We start from the raw sequence: 17,237 nt of genomic DNA, 5'->3' as shown, positions 1-17,237 counted from the left end.
GTTATACTTCATAGTGGATTATTGATCTAGACAAGGTCCCGTGGTTTTTATCTCTTTGAGGGTTTTCCATGTAAAAATCTCTTGTGTAGTGTGGTTTATGCTTTGATTTATTTCATTGCTTTATTATGTCATAATTCTGGTTTGATTTGGGAGGCTAGATCCTAAGGTTTTCTACAAGGCCCCCAACACTTCATTTGGTGGGTCTGATCATCATGTGTATAAACAAAATGAACGGCTAAAAAGTACCACACCAATGTTCCACGGAGTACACATGTGGTCTACTTGATGGGCCACAATGTGCATCTTCATCAGTTGGAGCTCGTGTTTATGTTGAATGTGGACCATTGGCCAACTTTTTTCAACCATTCATTTAGGGCCTGTTTGGATACCACCAAATGAATTACTTTTCTACTTACAACACTAGATAAGTGACTTATTTCAGTTTAAGTTTTGGTTTATGATTACTTATATAAGTATATTTTTTTCTATTTAAAAGTACATAATCACTTCAATTACTTTTTTTTTAGCTATTTTACTTTTCATAAGTTGCTGAAGAAAGGCATGGCCGCATGAGAGAGTTGAAAGAGAGGAGAAACTAACATAAGTTACTTGTGGAATAAGTAGCTTATATTAAGCAACTTATGATCTAAATGCCCCCCTAATCTTTTATATGTTGGCCACCTTTATGAGTGGACCTACCTGATTCTTGGGCCAGGGCATCAACATGTCAGAGCCCATTTAATGAATGGACTAGATCTCACAAATGCAGGCCATGATGGCACATTTAGGAGGTGTTTGGACCGTTCATTACTTAAGGGAAGTTACTTATGCCTTAGGTAGCTTATCTTGATTTTTTACTTATTAAAATGGAGTGATTAAGTAATTTTAAGTTAAAAAAGCTACTTATTACTTATTTGTAAATAGAAAAAGTAACTCATTTGGTGGTATCCAAATGGGCCATTAGAAAGGGAGAGAAAAAGAAGAAAGAAGATTTTAACTGATATTTTACTCACTCTTTCTCGATGGCCAGATCTTTGCAAATCTCTTCGTAACATTTTCCAATCTCGGGTATGGTTGGGTATGCACTCACACATAGAAATCTACCACTCATGGAAGGTTGCTCCATGCAGAAGACATGTGCGTCACAAACGTCATCGATGGGTATGATTGGGACCGAACCCAGCAATGCCTGTAGAAATCTGAGCTGTCTGTGACAAGGAACGTTGCTTGTAATCTGTGAAATGATGCTTGCCATGCTTAGAGGAAAGTAGGGAAGGATGGTATCTCCCCCAACAAGGCCACAAGCAAGGGAAACCACCTCCATTTCAGCATTCTCTCTGTTGCAGTAGTTGAGTGCTTCTTTCTCTGAGAGTGTTTTAGAACATGTATAATCCTGCACCAACATGCCATTAATTTCCACAGTTGAATCCATAGCTCAAAAACTAGATAAGTCAAGTCAGACTCCATGTCTTCCCGGGTCGGGTCAACTCAATGACTCGACCGAGTCAAAAAAAAAAGAAAAAAACAAAAAGTAACAAAAATACTATAAAGCACGACTTTGTGTTGTAGTGTGGTGATTACTGATATATATCGTCTTTGTTAGATGAGGTTGCATCTTCAAAACAAAACTCAGCTGACTCAGCCGACTCTAGTTGGGGACCGTGTATTTGATTCGTTCGCAAGTAGGTCCAATAAGGTCCCACCAATTGTACATGTGGGTCCTTGTTATAGACTGTACTTATGGTGGGCCCCATTGTGATACGGGATTCTAACCATCTGCTTTGGCCCCTCTTAAAAGTGGAACTTGGCTATAGTTGGGTAGCTGGGATATCATTCTATTTAAAACACCAGGTCTGGCCTCTTAAAAGTGGAACTTGACTATAATTGGGTAGTTCAGATCATCGTCTACATGAATTTATAGGGCGTGGACCATCCCATGATGGACCTCACCTCATGAAAAGATTGTGTCAGAGACACAGTTCTCTGTATCTGACTTTAAAATCATACAGAGTGAACTCTTCCTCATTACCTTGACGGCTCATCTGATCTGGTCCTGATAGTGGATGATTCATGGCCCAAAAATCACATTAATGACTATTCATATATGTGGGGAAGCGGATTGCATCCTGTCCCCGCCTGGACAGATACGGTCAGGCAGAGGGATCCACCAAGGGGGGTGGATACCTGACTGTGGGGCCCACATTGATGTATTTACCTTACATCCACGCATTCCATTCCATCCATTTTGACAGCTCAATTTATGATATGATCCAAAAAATGAAGCAGATCTAAATCTTTGGTGGACTACACCACAAGAAACAGTAAACAATGGTGATTGAATACCCACCATGAAAAACTTCTTAGGGGCCACTGGAATGTTTATTTTCCATCCAACTCATTGATATGGTCACAAAGATTTGGATGAAGGGACCACACAAATATCAGATTGATCCAAAACTTTTGTGGCCCACAAGAAGTTTTTAATGGTCAATCACAACTGTTTCCTGTGGTGTGGTCCACCAGAGATTTGGGTAAGCTTCATTTTTTTTGGATCATGCCTTGAAATAATCTGTCAAAACAGATAAAGGTATAGATATAAGGTACATAAATCACAGTGAGCCCCACAGTTAGGGATCCAACCACACCCAAGCCACGTCCGTCAATTGGGGTCATCGTGATGTATGGGTTTTATCCACACCGTCCATTGATTTTCCAGATCATTCTAAGGTAGGAGCTCAAAAGCGAAGTAGATCTAAGTCTCGAGTAGACCACACTAGGGGAAGCGGCAGTGATAATGATAAGTTAAACTAAAATCTTTCTAGGACTCATTGTGATGTTCATTTGCCATCCAACTTAATCATGAATTCGAATAGACCTGGACGAAGAGGGAAAACACAAATATTAGCTTGATTAAAACTTATGCTAGTTTCAAGAACTTGTTAATGGTGGGTGTTCAATCCCCACTGTTTATTTACCATCAAACGAGTTTATGAGATCACATAGACCTGTATGAAGGCAAAACACAAATATCAGCTTGATCAAAACTTCTACTGGTCTCTAGAAGTTTTTATTTTAATGGTGGGTGTTCATTCCTAACCTGACCGACCAATTGTTTTAGCGTATGCAACATTGGGGACTGGGTACTACTTGGGTCCGGGCCAACCCTAACCTGACTGACCCAACCATAGGTCCTCAGGTTAAGTTCAGGCTGAAAAACACAGCCTGATTTGAGTTCAAATTCAGGTCATCACATGTAATTGATTTAGGTTGCCGAAAGACTTTGGGTTAGAATTTGGGTCGGGTTGTGTCGTCCAGAGGTTGGGTTGGGTTGGGTTGGGTTCAGGTTTGACTCTCAACCTGCTCTAACCCGCCCAAGTAACACCTTAGGTGGGACCTATATGACCATCAGTTCACATCTCATACACCTGCTATCTGTATAACTTTCAAATTGTCATCAGTTCTCTCATTTACTGACTCAGAAATCAGGCTCAACTGAGAGAAATAAGCAGAAAATCGTGCTTGGCATTCACAATAGCCTCAAAATGTCTACTTCCTCCAAACAAGTTAATCACCTACAATCATTTGTACGCAATGACTCTTATTTTTTTTCATTTTTTATTTTTTATTTATGCCTTGAGAACTTCCGTTTACAATTTTGCTTTTGAAAGTATCATATACTTTCAATATAAAGCACTTGAAGAATGGTATGTAGTCTAACCTACAACCGGTTTTAGGTGATTAGTTCTCTTACTTTTTTTATTTTTATTTTTTATTTTTTATTATTTTTTAAAAATTTATCCCTTGAAAATGCTCCATTTTTTAAATGGTAAAATGCTTGTTAAAATCGGCTGTAGATTAACCAATTTAGGGCCTGTTTGTTTGAATAGAAAATCCTGAAAATAGGACTGATCACATATAGGCTGACTACGCAGCAAGAGCAATGTAGTGCGTTTTCAGCCACTAAAAAACTTGAAAACATTTTTTTTTTTTTTTGAAATGTCACTACCACAAAGTGATTTTTGGTAGCTGATACGCATTGTATCACTCTTGAGATGCTGGCAACCTGTAGGTGATAGGCTCTCTCTTGAAATTTGTGGAAAGGAATAGGAATTTCACTGATGTAGTAGTTTTCTCCCTTATAGAAATCAGTGGATATTAATTTTCTTTTCTAACTCTTCCTCAAAAGCCCAAATAAAATAATTTCAGAATAATAATAATAATAATAATAATAATAATAACTGTCAAATGTAAAATTTTACCATTGAGAGAGACAACTTTTGATATTTAAACGTTGACCTTTTAAACATTTTTATGGAAAACAGCTAATAACCGAAAAAAAAAAAAGACATTGCTTTCTACCGTTTTTCAAAATTTTCCATTTCTTGAATATTTCATCAGGGTTTCTCATTTCCGTATTTTGACTTCTCTCAAGACAAGCAGGCCAAAAACCTACAACTAATTGTGAGTGATTGATCGGTTGTCAAACAAAGGAAAATGACAATTTCATACAGTTAGGTGAAGGATTTTTTTTTTTTTTTTTTTTTTTTTTTTTTTTTTTTTTATATTTTCGCTAGCGGTTGATGTGGCTATCCCTTGATCAGACGGCCATGACATTCCCGCGTAACACACTCTCGGCACGTGTGTTTGACAACCGATCATTGCTCATCCCGAAAACATATGCCACTGATCAGATGATGACGTAAATAGCTACGAAGAACACTAACCAGCTCTAGATTGCTGCAATAAGAAAATGCTAGATGGAGGGGCGTCCAACAAGATTCATGGATGGAGTCTTTGAAGCCGGTTCCGTCTTCCTTGAGTGGTGATGCTGCCGTGACTGAGGCAGTGTAGATGAGTCGCTTCACCGTTCCGGATCTTAGGCAAGACCCCATAATGCTCTTCAACCTAGCAACCGCTGCTTCCGGAGCATCTTTGTACTGTTTTGAATAATCACCACACAGAAAACCTCTATCAAAGACGAAACAATAAGAATTGAAGAAGGCCAGCCCCAACACGGTTGCAGTGTCGCCCATAGACTACATTAGAGGTTTTAATGAATTTTCCAGGTTAATTTCAACAATGTATAGTCTGATATTTCGGGTTAGAACATCTATACAGTGATACCTTCTTGATGAGTGGCTGGGATGTACCATGCTCAAACCGATTTGGCTTGTTTGATTTTATGTAGAGGAACAGGAACAGGGCATTGGTAGATCCCGCGAGCAAATCCAAATCTCAGGTGGACCACACCACAGTAAACAGTTGTTATTGAAAGCCCACCATTAAAAACTTTCTAGAGCCCACCGTAATGTTTATTTGCCATCCAAACAGTTGACAAAGTCACACGGACCTGGATGATGTACAAACACAAATATCAGCTCACTACAAGAAATAGGCTTTTTACCGACGAAACTTTTACCTACGATTTTTTTTTTCGTAGGTAAAAAGGACTTTTACTAACGAAAATGATTTTCGTTGGTAAAAGTTTACTTTTACCTACGAAATCCTAATTTCGTAGGGAAAAGTTTACTTTTACCGATGAAAATTGTAATTTCGTAGGTAAAAGTAAACTTTTAGCAACGTAACTTTTCATTGGTAATGGTTATTTTTATTTTTTGAAAAAAAAAATGAAAAATTTTCTTTTACCAACGAAAATCAGTTTTTGTAGGTAAAAGTGTTATTCCCGACGGACATAAACCGTCGGCAAAAATCTGGTATGATCTAATTACCAACTAAATACATCTTCGTTAGTGAAAGTGTTTTTCCCGACGGACATGACACGTCGGCACAAATCTGGTACATTGTTAGTACCGATGAAATAGTTTCATTGGCAAATGTGTTTTTACCGACGGACATCAATCGTCGGCAAAAATCCTATACAACTTTATAATCAACGCAAAGCACCAGTCGTCGGTAAGTGTTTTCCCGACGGACTTGAAGCGTCGGAAAAAATCTGGTAGGATGTAAATACCGACGGACAGGCATCGGTAAAAATATGTTTTCCGACGGATATCAACCGTCGGAATAAATCCCATAAATTCGCAGCCCAAAGCAAGACCGTTTTACCGACGAACTAAAACCGTCGGAAAAAGGTTCCTACCAAAGCATGTTAATTTTTCCGACGAACTAAAACCGTCGGGGAAAGGTTCCCGCCAGGGACCAAAGATTCCCTCCTTGGCCGAAAGTATGACAGTTTTGCCGACGAACTAAAACCGTCGGAAAAAGGTTCCCGCCAAGGACCAAAGATTCCCGCCTTGGCCGAAAGTATGACAGTTTTGCCGACGAACTAAAACCGTCGGAAAAAGGTTCCTACCATGGCATGATTGTCTTGCCGACGAACTTAAACCGTCGGAAAAAGGTTCCGCCAAAATATGTCAGGTTTTTCCAACGAACTAAAACCGTCGGGAAAAGGTTCCCACGTCGGTAAAAATAAATATTTAAATTTTTCCCGACGGCAGATAACCGTCGCTAATGTTTTTAACGACAAACAGAAGCCATTGGTAATAATCCTTTGTTTTTATTATATATATAGAAATGCTCACACACTAGTTGGACATTGCATTTTCGTCCAACTAGTTGATGAATTAAAGGACCAATTAATGCTATTTAATATTAAGAAAAGTTATTTTTAAGAGGAAAAGTAGACACCAGTGGTGGCCCCACTTTAGTGTTAAAGTGAAATCCACCCCAACCATCCGGTGAGTCACCCGGTGTTAAAACCATGGGTTAAAAAATCAGCATCATCTATGGTTCAAATGGACCACATGATTGAAAACAATGTACAAGTAAAACTCACTCTCCAAACTATTTTCATTGGTTTGGCCCACCTGAATCACGTATGCCCCTAATTTTTGGACATTAGGCATAGATTTTTAGTGTGTCATCTTAATGGTTGAAGTGGATTTATTAACATTAGTTGATATCCAAAATAGGCAATGGATTTCAAGAGAAAATGGGATGAATTAGGAAGCTGCACATGTAATATATTTATGCATGCAGTAAATGTAAATGAAATCTAGTCCATTAATTAGGTAGGAGTTCTTTTAAACGTGTGAAGGACATAAATTATTATTTTTAATGATTAATGGTATGATATCTATTTACAAAAAAAAATGGAGCTATTAGAAAAATTTTGAAAATAAAATGATGCTTTTGAAGAAAAGAAAATTGACATTTTGAAATTATTGAGAAAATATTTTGAAAATTTGAAAATAAAAATTCAGAATTTGTATTAAATTTTTTTTTTTTGAAATAATTTATAATAAAAATGTTTTTTTGTTAAAATGTTTTCAAAAATATACATTTTATAAAAGAATGTTATTTTTAAATGGAAATTAAAATTTATGTATGAAAAAAAAATTACTAAATTATTAGGCACATCCACTAATTGTACCTTCAACCATTTTTGGAAAATCTAATCAGTCTAGATTGAAGAGTAAATAACTTTAAATGTTTAAATCAAATTTCATTAAAATTGTTGATCAATCTTGTATGCTCAATATCTTTTTCATATGTAACCTGATCGGGACGAATAACTAGTGAAATTGAGTATTGATCAGAAAAATAGAGTGAATAGACCAGACAGGTAAAATGGGGCAAATATTTTGGTCAAAATTGTGACCAACTTCATTGACCTCATGAGAACCTAAGTGTTGATGTAAGTTTTGTGGGCCCCATCATAATGTGTGTCGAACATCAACACCATGAATTTAATGTGTCCCCTTCAGGTTATGAGATATGTAAAAAATCATCCGTATACGAAACTCAGGTGGGCTATGCCATCTAAAACCATGTGAAGACATCCTAAAAAATATAAAAGAACTTGGTAGGGCCCATGTGAGTATTGGATGCGGCTGAAACTTGGTCTGACCCCTCATCCAAGTGGGACACACATAATGAGTGGGTTGGATATCTGAATCACATTTAGGTTAACCCAATATATGATTATGAAAGGAAACCCCTCTCTACTCTATTTAGGTGATTTACTAATTACCCTGAGTTAACTTTGTGGGGTCTACCATTAATTATTTATTTTATCCACTCTGTTCATCCATGTTAACAGATGATTTGGGATCTAAAGAACAAAAAGGAATCATATCCAAAGCTCAAGTGGACCACACCACAAGAAAGTGTGATTGAACCTTTATTGAAAAAATTCTTGGAGGCCATAGAAGTTTTGGATCAAGCCGATGTTTGTGTTTTCTCTTCATTCATATCTTTTTGATATTATGAACAGGTTGGATGACAAATAAACATTATTGTGGGCCCAAGGAAGGTATTAATGGTGGAAATCATTATTTCACATTGTTTCGTGTGGCATGGTCTACTTGAGTTTTGGATTTACCGAAAATTTGGGATCAACCCACACCGTTCATCCATTTTTCGAGATCATTTTAGAGAATTATCCAAAAAATAAATCATATCCAAAGATTAAATGGACCGCACTACAAAGAAGGGGAACATATTGGCTACTTCTCCTGACACTAGCCAATGGCTAGTGGTTTGTGCTATGTGGGCCCCACCATGATGTATGTGTTTAATCCACACCTTCCATCCATTTGTAGAGATCATTTTAGGGCAATATCCAAAGAACGAGTTAAATCTAAAGCTCTAGTAGACCCCAGCACACAGAAAACAGTGGGACAGTGACGCCCACCATTAAAAACTTCTAAAGGCAGTAAAAGTTTTATATGAAGATGATATTTGTGTTTTCTCATATTTCATGTATTTTTATACTTTTGAACAGGTTGGATTTCAAATAAACATTATGGTGGGACTTAAGATAGTTTCAACAGTGGAAATTACTATCCCCGCTGTTTTCTATGGTGGGGTCCACTACAGATTTTTATCTGCCTCATTCTTTAGATCATGACTTAAAATGATATCTCAAAATGGATGGACGGTGTGGATATAACAAATATATCATAGTGGGGCCCACAAAACTTGGTAACGTCACTGACGTAGGGCGTCCAAGAGACGCCCACTGTCACAGCGACGGAAACGGATTGGCTACTCCCCCTGACACCAGCAATTGGCTGGTTGTCGGTGGTCTGTGGACCCCACCATGATTTATGTATTTCATCCATTCTGTCCATCTATTTTTATAGATCATTTTATGGCATGAAAGAAAAAATGAGGTATATCTCAATCTCAAGCGGACCACGTTACAGGAAACAGTGTTGAATGAACGTTGAATATTAAAAATGTTTTGGGGGCCATAAAAGTTTTGGATCAGGCCGATTTTTATTGTTTCCCTTCATCTGGGTTTGTACGACCTAATCAACATATTGGATGTCAAATAAACAGTACACTGGGCCTTAGGAGGATTTTAATGATAGATATCCAATCATTGTTTTTTTTCCTATGGTGTGGTCAACCTAAGATTTTTATCTCTATAATTTTTTGTATAAAGCCCTAAAATATCTGTAAAAATGGATGAACGGAATGGATGAAACAAATACATCATGGTGGGTCCCACAGAGTACCGACCACCAGCAACAGGGCCGGTGCCAGCGGGAGTAACCAATCCGCCTCGGGCGGATTTCCAGCGGAAGCCTTTCGCATGACTTCCGGCGCAAGGATTCTAGGTGGGGCCCGTTGCGATGTTTGTGAGAAATCAAAGCCGTCCATCTGTTTTCTGACCTCATTTTAAGCTATTATACCAAAAATGAGTAGGATCCAAAACTCAAGTGGGCCATAGGAGATGAAACAGTGGGGAATGGAATGCCTACCGTTGCAACCTTCCTAGGCTCTACCTTGCTGTATATATGCCATATAAACCGTTTACAGCATCTAAACCGTTTATAAGGTCATTTTCACTCAGATAAAGTGAAAAAACCAAAAAAATTATATCGTCAAAAACTTTTATAGACATATAAATATTTCAACGGTGGTCACTAACTATCCACTGTTTCCTCTCGTGTGGCCCACTTGAGTTTTCGATCCTCCTAGAGTTTGGTTCCACGTCATAAAATGAGATTAAAAAACGGATAGAGGGGTTAGATTTCACACAAACAACTAAGTAGGACCCACACAGAATTTTGTGCAAAATTGGAAATCCGCGTCCGTTCGTCTTCGTCAGCGACTCCTCGCTTATCTCTCTCTCTCTCTCTCTCGGTCCTTTCTCGCGCATCCTCTATCTTTCTCTGTCTCTCTCGGCCCTCTCTCTCTCACGCATCCTCTCCCCTTCAATGATAACAACACTTCCAGGCTAGAGTTATTACAGGAATTCAAGTCCATGGGAGTGAAGATTTTTCAGGTACATATATTTTCACTTGAGTTTCAACTTAGAAAAATGAAAGAGGAATTACAATTTTCAGTTGGCTTGGTAGGCCCACCTCCTCATGATCTGACCTGATCGTATGGTGAGTGAGCGTTGAAATTGAATAGGGCGTGAGACATACATCATCTTTAAATTCACTTCAGTCCCTTTCTTCTTTTTTTGTCACATGCCCTAAAAGATATGAGAAAAAAATGGATGGACTGTATCAATCTATTTTTTCTGTGGTGTGGTCCACTTGGGCTTTGGATGTAACTCCTTTTTGGGATCATGCTTTAAAATTATCTTAAAAAATTGTTGGACGGTGTGAATCAAACACAAAAATCATGGTGGGCATGAAGAAGTTCTACACATTAAAAGTTGTGTTGTGCAGTAAGCAATTTATCTCAGAGAGAAATCTGGTCTATCTTGTGAACTGGACTCATCAAATGGCATCGTGCAATGATAAGTGCCGGCACCGAAATTTCCATCATATGCAATCCTCACGTCCTCTTTAGATCCAAATAAATCAGACCAATCTAAAGCGTTGGTGGGGCCACAACATGTAAAATCATACCCAAAACCTGTAAAACCAAGTGGTATTGCCAACCTCAGTTTTGAAATGGCCTGATTTTTGGAGTACTCATTCATCTGGATGGGATAAATCTTATTCATGGGTTGAATGGCATATGTAAAACACGGTGGAGCCCAAACACAATCTGAAATGTTTTAATGGTGGGTGTCAATGTCCCAGCCTTATCCTATGGAGTGACACACACATGTTTTGGGTCGGCCTGATTTTTATTAAACGGTGTTAAATTGAAGAGATGCACCTTATGTACGGAGTGGATTTGGACCCTACATCACGGCGGGCCCCACACACAACATCATAGAATAAGCCGAGAATCTGAAGGTACTGTACAACCTCTTGTCTATTTTATTGCAAAACATCATTTTCCCGCACAAGCAATCGTTGTTGTCTGTACCATGTGATAGACCACGAGATTGCACCACGAGATTGCAACATGTCTTTAAAACCGATGTATGGTATCCAAAGGACGTGTCCATCACATATATTACATTATTTCCCTTTACAACTAGCAATCACTAAATAAGAGTCATGATCCACTACAACTTCTCTATAACATTATTTCAGTGCAAATCTACATGTAGAGCCCAGGTGGGCCCACATATGATTAACAAAGACTTCAATTCACTACATAATAATAATAATCACCGGTGCATGTCTTCTGTGCCATGTGTTTGAAAGAGGTTAATTACTCGTATTCTAGATTACACTTTTAAATTTACTGATTTAATATTTGTCAGTAGCCACCTCAGTCTCTCTCGCATTCTCTCTCTCTCCTCTCAGTGATCGGGAACCCAATTTTCGGCGTGGACTCGTGATCGGGGCTCCAACTCAAACTCCTCTCGTTCTCTTCCTTAAAGCTTGAAAGGTAAAAATCCTAACCCTTTATCTAAGCTCCTCTCGTTCTCTTCCTCAAAGCCCGAAAGATATGCAAAGAAAGCAAACCAACTTTACATCAAAATGACTAATTTTTTAACATTATCAAAATGACTAATATGTACATCCTGAACTAGATCCAACTTTCAGTTGGCCCACATCACAGGAAACAGTGGTGATTAACCATTAAAAACTTCTTATGGTCACAAACGTTTTGGATGAAGCTGATACTTGTGTTTTCCCATCGTCAAAGTTGACCTCATCAACTGATTATTGGGAGGGATCAACAATCGAAAGTAGGTCACAGATGATGATCGGTTCATAAACATTATTTGACCATTCAATGTACTTTATTATATTAGTTTGGGCCATCCATTTTTTTTCTTTAGATTGATTGGATGGTTAGGATCATTAGATCATAGTGACTTTTAAGAGACTCAACAATCAGAGGTGAGATACACATGATGGACGATCGAGATCATTGATTGGACCTTTTGTAGTACAAATAAATGGGAGCGGATTTATCATTGATAATGCCTTTTGCAAATTTTGTCTATACATACCACAATCCCAACCGTCCAAATCATTGAACCCACCATGGTAGGGTACAGAAGAAATGTAAAAGTTGGTAGGAGGATTATAACCATCTGATTAGTGAACAATTTTCTGTAAATATTGAGTGTTTTTCCTTTTAACCATCCATTCTATGGCCACCAAATAGACGGTTAAGATCTTTCATTCAGTTTGATTACTGGGTCTGGCCCATATTCAAAGAGGGTCACAAATTGGGCCTTTTGGGGTGGGGTACGTTTAATGCACGTGTACAGAGAAAATGGCATGCGTGTGATAGGCAATAATACTACCCTTTTGTTCTTTTGCTCTTTGCCTTTTTGTTTCGTCAACGAAATGGATCCAAGAACCGTAATTATTAAAGTATAATCTATTAATTTAATACGATAATAAGTTAATGATTAGTGATGGCGTCCTTTCTCCTAATCAGTTAGCTTTGGAGTTTTTTCTTATAATTTTTTACACGTTTGATGGTCCAACTAGAGTGGGGGCATCAAGTTGATCAACTTTTACCGGACTGAGTAAATTCAGTTAGGCCCACCTTGAATGTATGTGGTCTATGTAGCCCGTCCATCCGTTTTTCCATCTAATTTAAGGGGTTGAGCCCAAAATAGGAGAATATCCAAAGATCAAATGAATCATACCACAGTAAACAGTGGGGATAATAATTTCCACCGTTGAAACCTTTATAGGCCCAACGGTAATGTTTATTTATCATCCAACCTGTTCATAATATCTACACCCTACACAATCCAGTTCCCTACTATCCTACTGTGGTCTTTAAAAACTTAAAGGAGGGAGTGGGTTTGTCAGGGATATCTCTGGGCCCCACACAGCCCTCTGCGCCAGTAGGCACATGCATTTCGGTCTTCTATATATATAGCCCTCTGCGCCAGTAGGCACATGCTTTCAAACAGCCCTTTAAGGCACAAGATACATATGTACACGTCAACGTTTGACATACGTGGAATATCCAGCTGCCACAAAAGGTGGACCACACCATGATGATGATAACATGGTAAGAAAATTAGGCTGATCAACTTATGAGGTGGGCCACACCAGTACAATGAATAATGCCATTAGCTGTCTAATGTCCATACTGTCGTATCATGCTAAATGAGTGGATGGGCCTAATTTAGGCGTTACATCCTTTTCAGGATTGGATATAGGAGGGCTGGTATTTGGAATGTCAATGCATCCCGATGGGGCTTATCCCATTTTTTTTTCTTGGGGTTGTTAAGTAAATCCATTGCCCTCTGTCAATGTGCATATTGTTCCATTGCCTTCTGTTGCCTAAAATGATCCTTGCAAACCTTAATGAACTTGTATATTACATTTTTTTGTCTTAAATTATTATTGTGATTAGTTAGTTTATAGTTGTGACTTGTAATTGTGATTTGTAAGTTAGATAATTAGTTACCCGTTTGAGGATTTTTATGGGGCCATACATAGATAAAGTGTGTTTTTGGTGCATAGAAATCGCTCAAATTGTCCCATTTTGGACAGTTCAAGGTTAGATGGATAGTATGCTTTCATATAATCTATTTAAATGTCCATGCCTTAGACCTGTTGGGGACAATGCCAGATTGTTTACATCGGAGGTCGGTGTCTTATGTCGATCTCTGATCCCTACCACCACCCCCCGTTGGGTAGACGTGACAGATGATGTGCGGCAGCACATTCGTCAGCGCCTTACGGTAAAATTTTGTAAATTAAATTTTATTTTGTAAATTTTCATTTATGGTTAAGTTATTTTCTTAATAAGTTTATTACCTTAATCCATTATTTACAAAATTACAGGATAAATTTATCTTGGATTTGAGTGTTCCGTACATTTCCCATGCCGTCGATGACATGATCAAGGAGCGGTTTAAGGAATACCGCAGTGATTTACACCAGCGGTACAAGCGGTGCAGGAGCCTCGAGGAGGCCGTATTGACCGCACCGCCGCACGTGACCATTGACGATTGGCGGATACTCTATGAGAGATTTTCGTCTGAGTCTTTTCAGGTAATATTTACATATTTACGATATCTTAAGGTAACAATTAAATTCGCAATTAATAATAATATATTATGAATAATGTGTTCAGAAGAGGAGCAAAATAAATTCTGCGAACAGGGGAAAGTTGGAAGTGAACCACATAGCCGGTTCAAAGTCATTTGTACAACTTCGTCGCGACATGGTAAGAAGTTACTGGTTATTATTAAGTTGATATATTTTTCCATGTATTTATATTAGCTCTATTGTCATTTTGATTGTGCAGCGAGATTCCGTCACTGGACAGGAGCCCGGACCAGTAGACTTCTACAGAGAGACTCATTGTCGGCAGGCGACGGGATCTTGGGTACATCCTACAGCCAGCGAGAATTGGGTAAAAATTGTTACATTGTAAAATTTAATTGCATTGAATTATAATAATGTTATTTGTTATGAAAATTCATGTTTTCATCACAGGCGGCGATGGACGCCATACGCAGTCAGCCCACTCCCGATGGTACTCAGCGGAGTGAGCCAGAGATCCTGAGCGAGGTGCTTGGCACACGTTCTGGATATGTGCGTGGGCTTGGCCATGGTGCCAAGCTCATGGCACCCGCTAGAGTTGCATCCAGCTGATCCGTCGCTGGCGAGAGCGCCATACGCCGAGCTAATATCGCAGAGAAAGAGGTTCAACATCTACGGGGCGCCGTCGACGAGATCAAAGACCAACTGGCGAGGCAGAAGGAGGAGCATGAGAGGCAGAAGGAGCAGGAGAGGCAGAGGGAGGAGCAAGAGAGGAGGATGGAGGATATGCGGGTGGAGCATGAGCGATGGATGCAGGAGATATTACAGGTTCTCGCTGCATGCTTACCCATCGATGCCCCACCACCTCCGCCTTCATCTTTGTGATTTGTCATATTTTATTTATGATTTATTTTATATAAGAATGTTAAACTTATATGTATTTGTGCATGGATGAATGTAATGTGGATAAGACTATTTATGTATGTATAGATGTGATTTGTGTTTGGATGGATGTAGTTTATGTTTGTTTGGAAAAATGAAAATATGAATATAATGAAATATATTGTAACAGGTGTATAACAAGAATTTTTGCAAAAAAAAAAAGAAAAAAAAAAGAGACTTTTACCTACGAAAATTTTCGTAGGTAACAGTTTCATCGACATTTTTACCTACGAATTTTTTCGCAGGTAAAAGGTTCATTCACATTTTATTACCTACGAATCATTTCGTAGGTAAAAGTTTCATCAACAGTTTTACCTACGTCAAATTTCATAGGTAAAAAGTCTTAGCACAGTTTGTACCTACGAAACCTTTCGTAGGTAAAAGTCTTAACATCGTTTGTACCAACGCAAAATTTTGTAGGTAAAAGTATTAACACAGTTATTAGCTACGAAAACGTTCGTAGGTAAAAGTTTTAATACAGTTTGTACCTACGAAACATGTCATAGGTAAAAGCTTTAACAAAGTCTGTAGCTACGAAAACGTTCGTAGGTAAAAGTCTTAAAACCGTTTGTACCTACGAATAAATTCGTAGGTAAAAGTTTCAACTAAGTTTATAGCTACAGAAACATTCGTAGGTAAAGGTCTTAATACAGTTTGTACCTACGAAACATGTCGTAGGTAAAAGTTTTAATAAAGTTTGTAGCTACGAAAATGCTCGTAGGTAAAAGTCCTAACACCGTTTGTACCTATGAAAAAATTCGTAGGTGGAAATTTTAACAAAGTTTTTAGCTACGAAAATGTTCGTAGGTAAAAGTTTTAACAAAGTTTTTAGCTACGAAATGTTCGTAGGGAAAAGTTTTAACACTTCGTAGCTAAAGTCTTAACAAAGTTTTTAATTTCGTTGGTAAAAGTCTTTCCATTGCCAACGATGACATTTTTGCGTCGGTAAAAGTCTTTAGCCACGGCTTTTTACCAACGAATTTACCAACGAAATATTTCGTAGGTAAAATTCTTTGCCTACGAAATAATATCATTTACCTACGAAATTTTTCGTAGGTAAAAGTGAAATTTCTTGTAGTGGCTTGATCCAAAACTTTTGTGGCCCCCAAGAAGTTTTAATGGTGGGCGTTGAATCACCGGTGTTTCTTGTGGTGTGGCCACCTGAGATTTAGATCTCTGATTCATTCGGGAGATCAAACCATAAAATGAGCCGGAAAAACTGATGGACGGTGTGGATATCCCCACTCCCAGAACCACCGAGCTCCTCGATCCTCCAAATCAGAGTATCATGTAGAGGTTCACGTGGGCCTAGGGAAATTCAAAAAAAAAAAAAAAAAAAACTAGTAAAAACTCCCTTTCAAAGTACAGTGGACGAAGAATATCCAGTGCATTGCATCGGCACGTTAATTGGTGACCCGACACGTGTTCAGTGGGTAATGAATCCCGACTGTCCATCAAGGGGGCCTGGGAACCATTTGAAATCACCTCGAACAGTGTGGGATATCCAGCATTAACCATTTTCTCTATCAGCTTAAGGCCAACTTTGGTATGGCTTGGTAATCTTTTCATCGTAATTTTTAACCATGGTCCACTTCAGAGAGGACCTATTAGGTGGACGGTTTAGATGGTCCACCGTGGATATGACACATTTTTAAGAGGCAGTTAATGCATTTTTATCTCATTTATATACAATGATGAAACCAAAACTGGAAAATACAGTCATTGAAGAGATTAATTCTCACTCATGATTCCTTATATCCAAACCAGGTCAAGAGGAGAAAATGTTTTACTTGCATTAGAGAGAGGTTCATCAGCACAAACCTTAGTGCTGTGAGGGTCGTGTTGCATGGGGTTAGCGAGGTGAAAAACATACTCGCAACCGCGGATTGCCTGTTCATACTCATCTACATCGTAGATGTGAGTGTGTGTTTTGCATGTGTGCGTCTGTGTGCGAGAGAGAGAGAGAGAGAGAGAGAGAGAGAGAGAGAGAGAGAGAGA

At 38.5% G+C, this 17,237-nt stretch overlaps 2 protein-coding genes across 2 annotated transcripts; one reads left to right on the top strand and one right to left on the bottom strand.

The window, feature by feature from the left end:
* Window positions 1-1,009: 1,009 nt before the first annotated feature.
* On the bottom strand, window positions 1,010-5,033 carry LOC131232389 (anthocyanidin reductase ((2S)-flavan-3-ol-forming)-like). The gene is made up of 2 exons (XM_058228613.1): window positions 4,725-5,033; window positions 1,010-1,393 (listed from the first exon to the last, which is right to left on the bottom strand). The coding sequence occupies exons 1-2, from the start codon at window positions 5,031-5,033 to the stop codon at window positions 1,010-1,012; spliced, it is 693 nt and encodes a 230-aa protein (XP_058084596.1).
* Window positions 5,034-13,858: 8,825 nt separating this feature from the next.
* Window positions 13,859-15,160, top strand: LOC131233172 (uncharacterized). The gene is made up of 5 exons (XM_058229787.1): window positions 13,859-13,990; window positions 14,094-14,303; window positions 14,386-14,478; window positions 14,560-14,667; window positions 14,751-15,160. Exons 2-5 carry the CDS (start codon window positions 14,148-14,150, stop codon window positions 14,907-14,909), a joined length of 516 nt encoding a protein of 171 aa, XP_058085770.1. The 5' UTR covers window positions 13,859-13,990; window positions 14,094-14,147; the 3' UTR covers window positions 14,910-15,160.
* The last annotated feature ends 2,077 nt before the right edge of the window (window positions 15,161-17,237 follow it).

This window comes from Magnolia sinica, chromosome 18, assembly GCF_029962835.1.
Source record: "Magnolia sinica isolate HGM2019 chromosome 18, MsV1, whole genome shotgun sequence".
Classification (NCBI taxonomy): domain Eukaryota; kingdom Viridiplantae; phylum Streptophyta; class Magnoliopsida; order Magnoliales; family Magnoliaceae; genus Magnolia; species Magnolia sinica.
The sequence above is the reverse complement of the archived record's forward strand: the minus strand, read 5'-3'. Positions and strand labels throughout refer to the sequence as shown.

Bases quoted from the DNA above. Each gene is read 5' to 3' on its own strand.
- LOC131232389 (XM_058228613.1), bottom strand. From the start codon at position 5,033: ATGGGCGACACTGCAACCGTGTTGGGGCTGGCCTTCTTCAATTCTTAT. The intron at 1,394-4,724 runs GTTAGTGTTCTT...ATGTTGGTGCAG, and splicing joins ATTGCAGCAATCTAGAGCTG to GATTATACATGTTCTAAAAC.
- LOC131233172 (XM_058229787.1), top strand. From the start codon at position 14,148: ATGATCAAGGAGCGGTTTAAGGAATACCGCAGTGATTTACACCAGCGG. The intron at 14,304-14,385 runs GTAATATTTACA...TAATGTGTTCAG, and splicing joins TTTCGTCTGAGTCTTTTCAG to AAGAGGAGCAAAATAAATTC. The intron at 14,668-14,750 runs GTAAAAATTGTT...TTTTCATCACAG, and splicing joins CTACAGCCAGCGAGAATTGG to GCGGCGATGGACGCCATACG.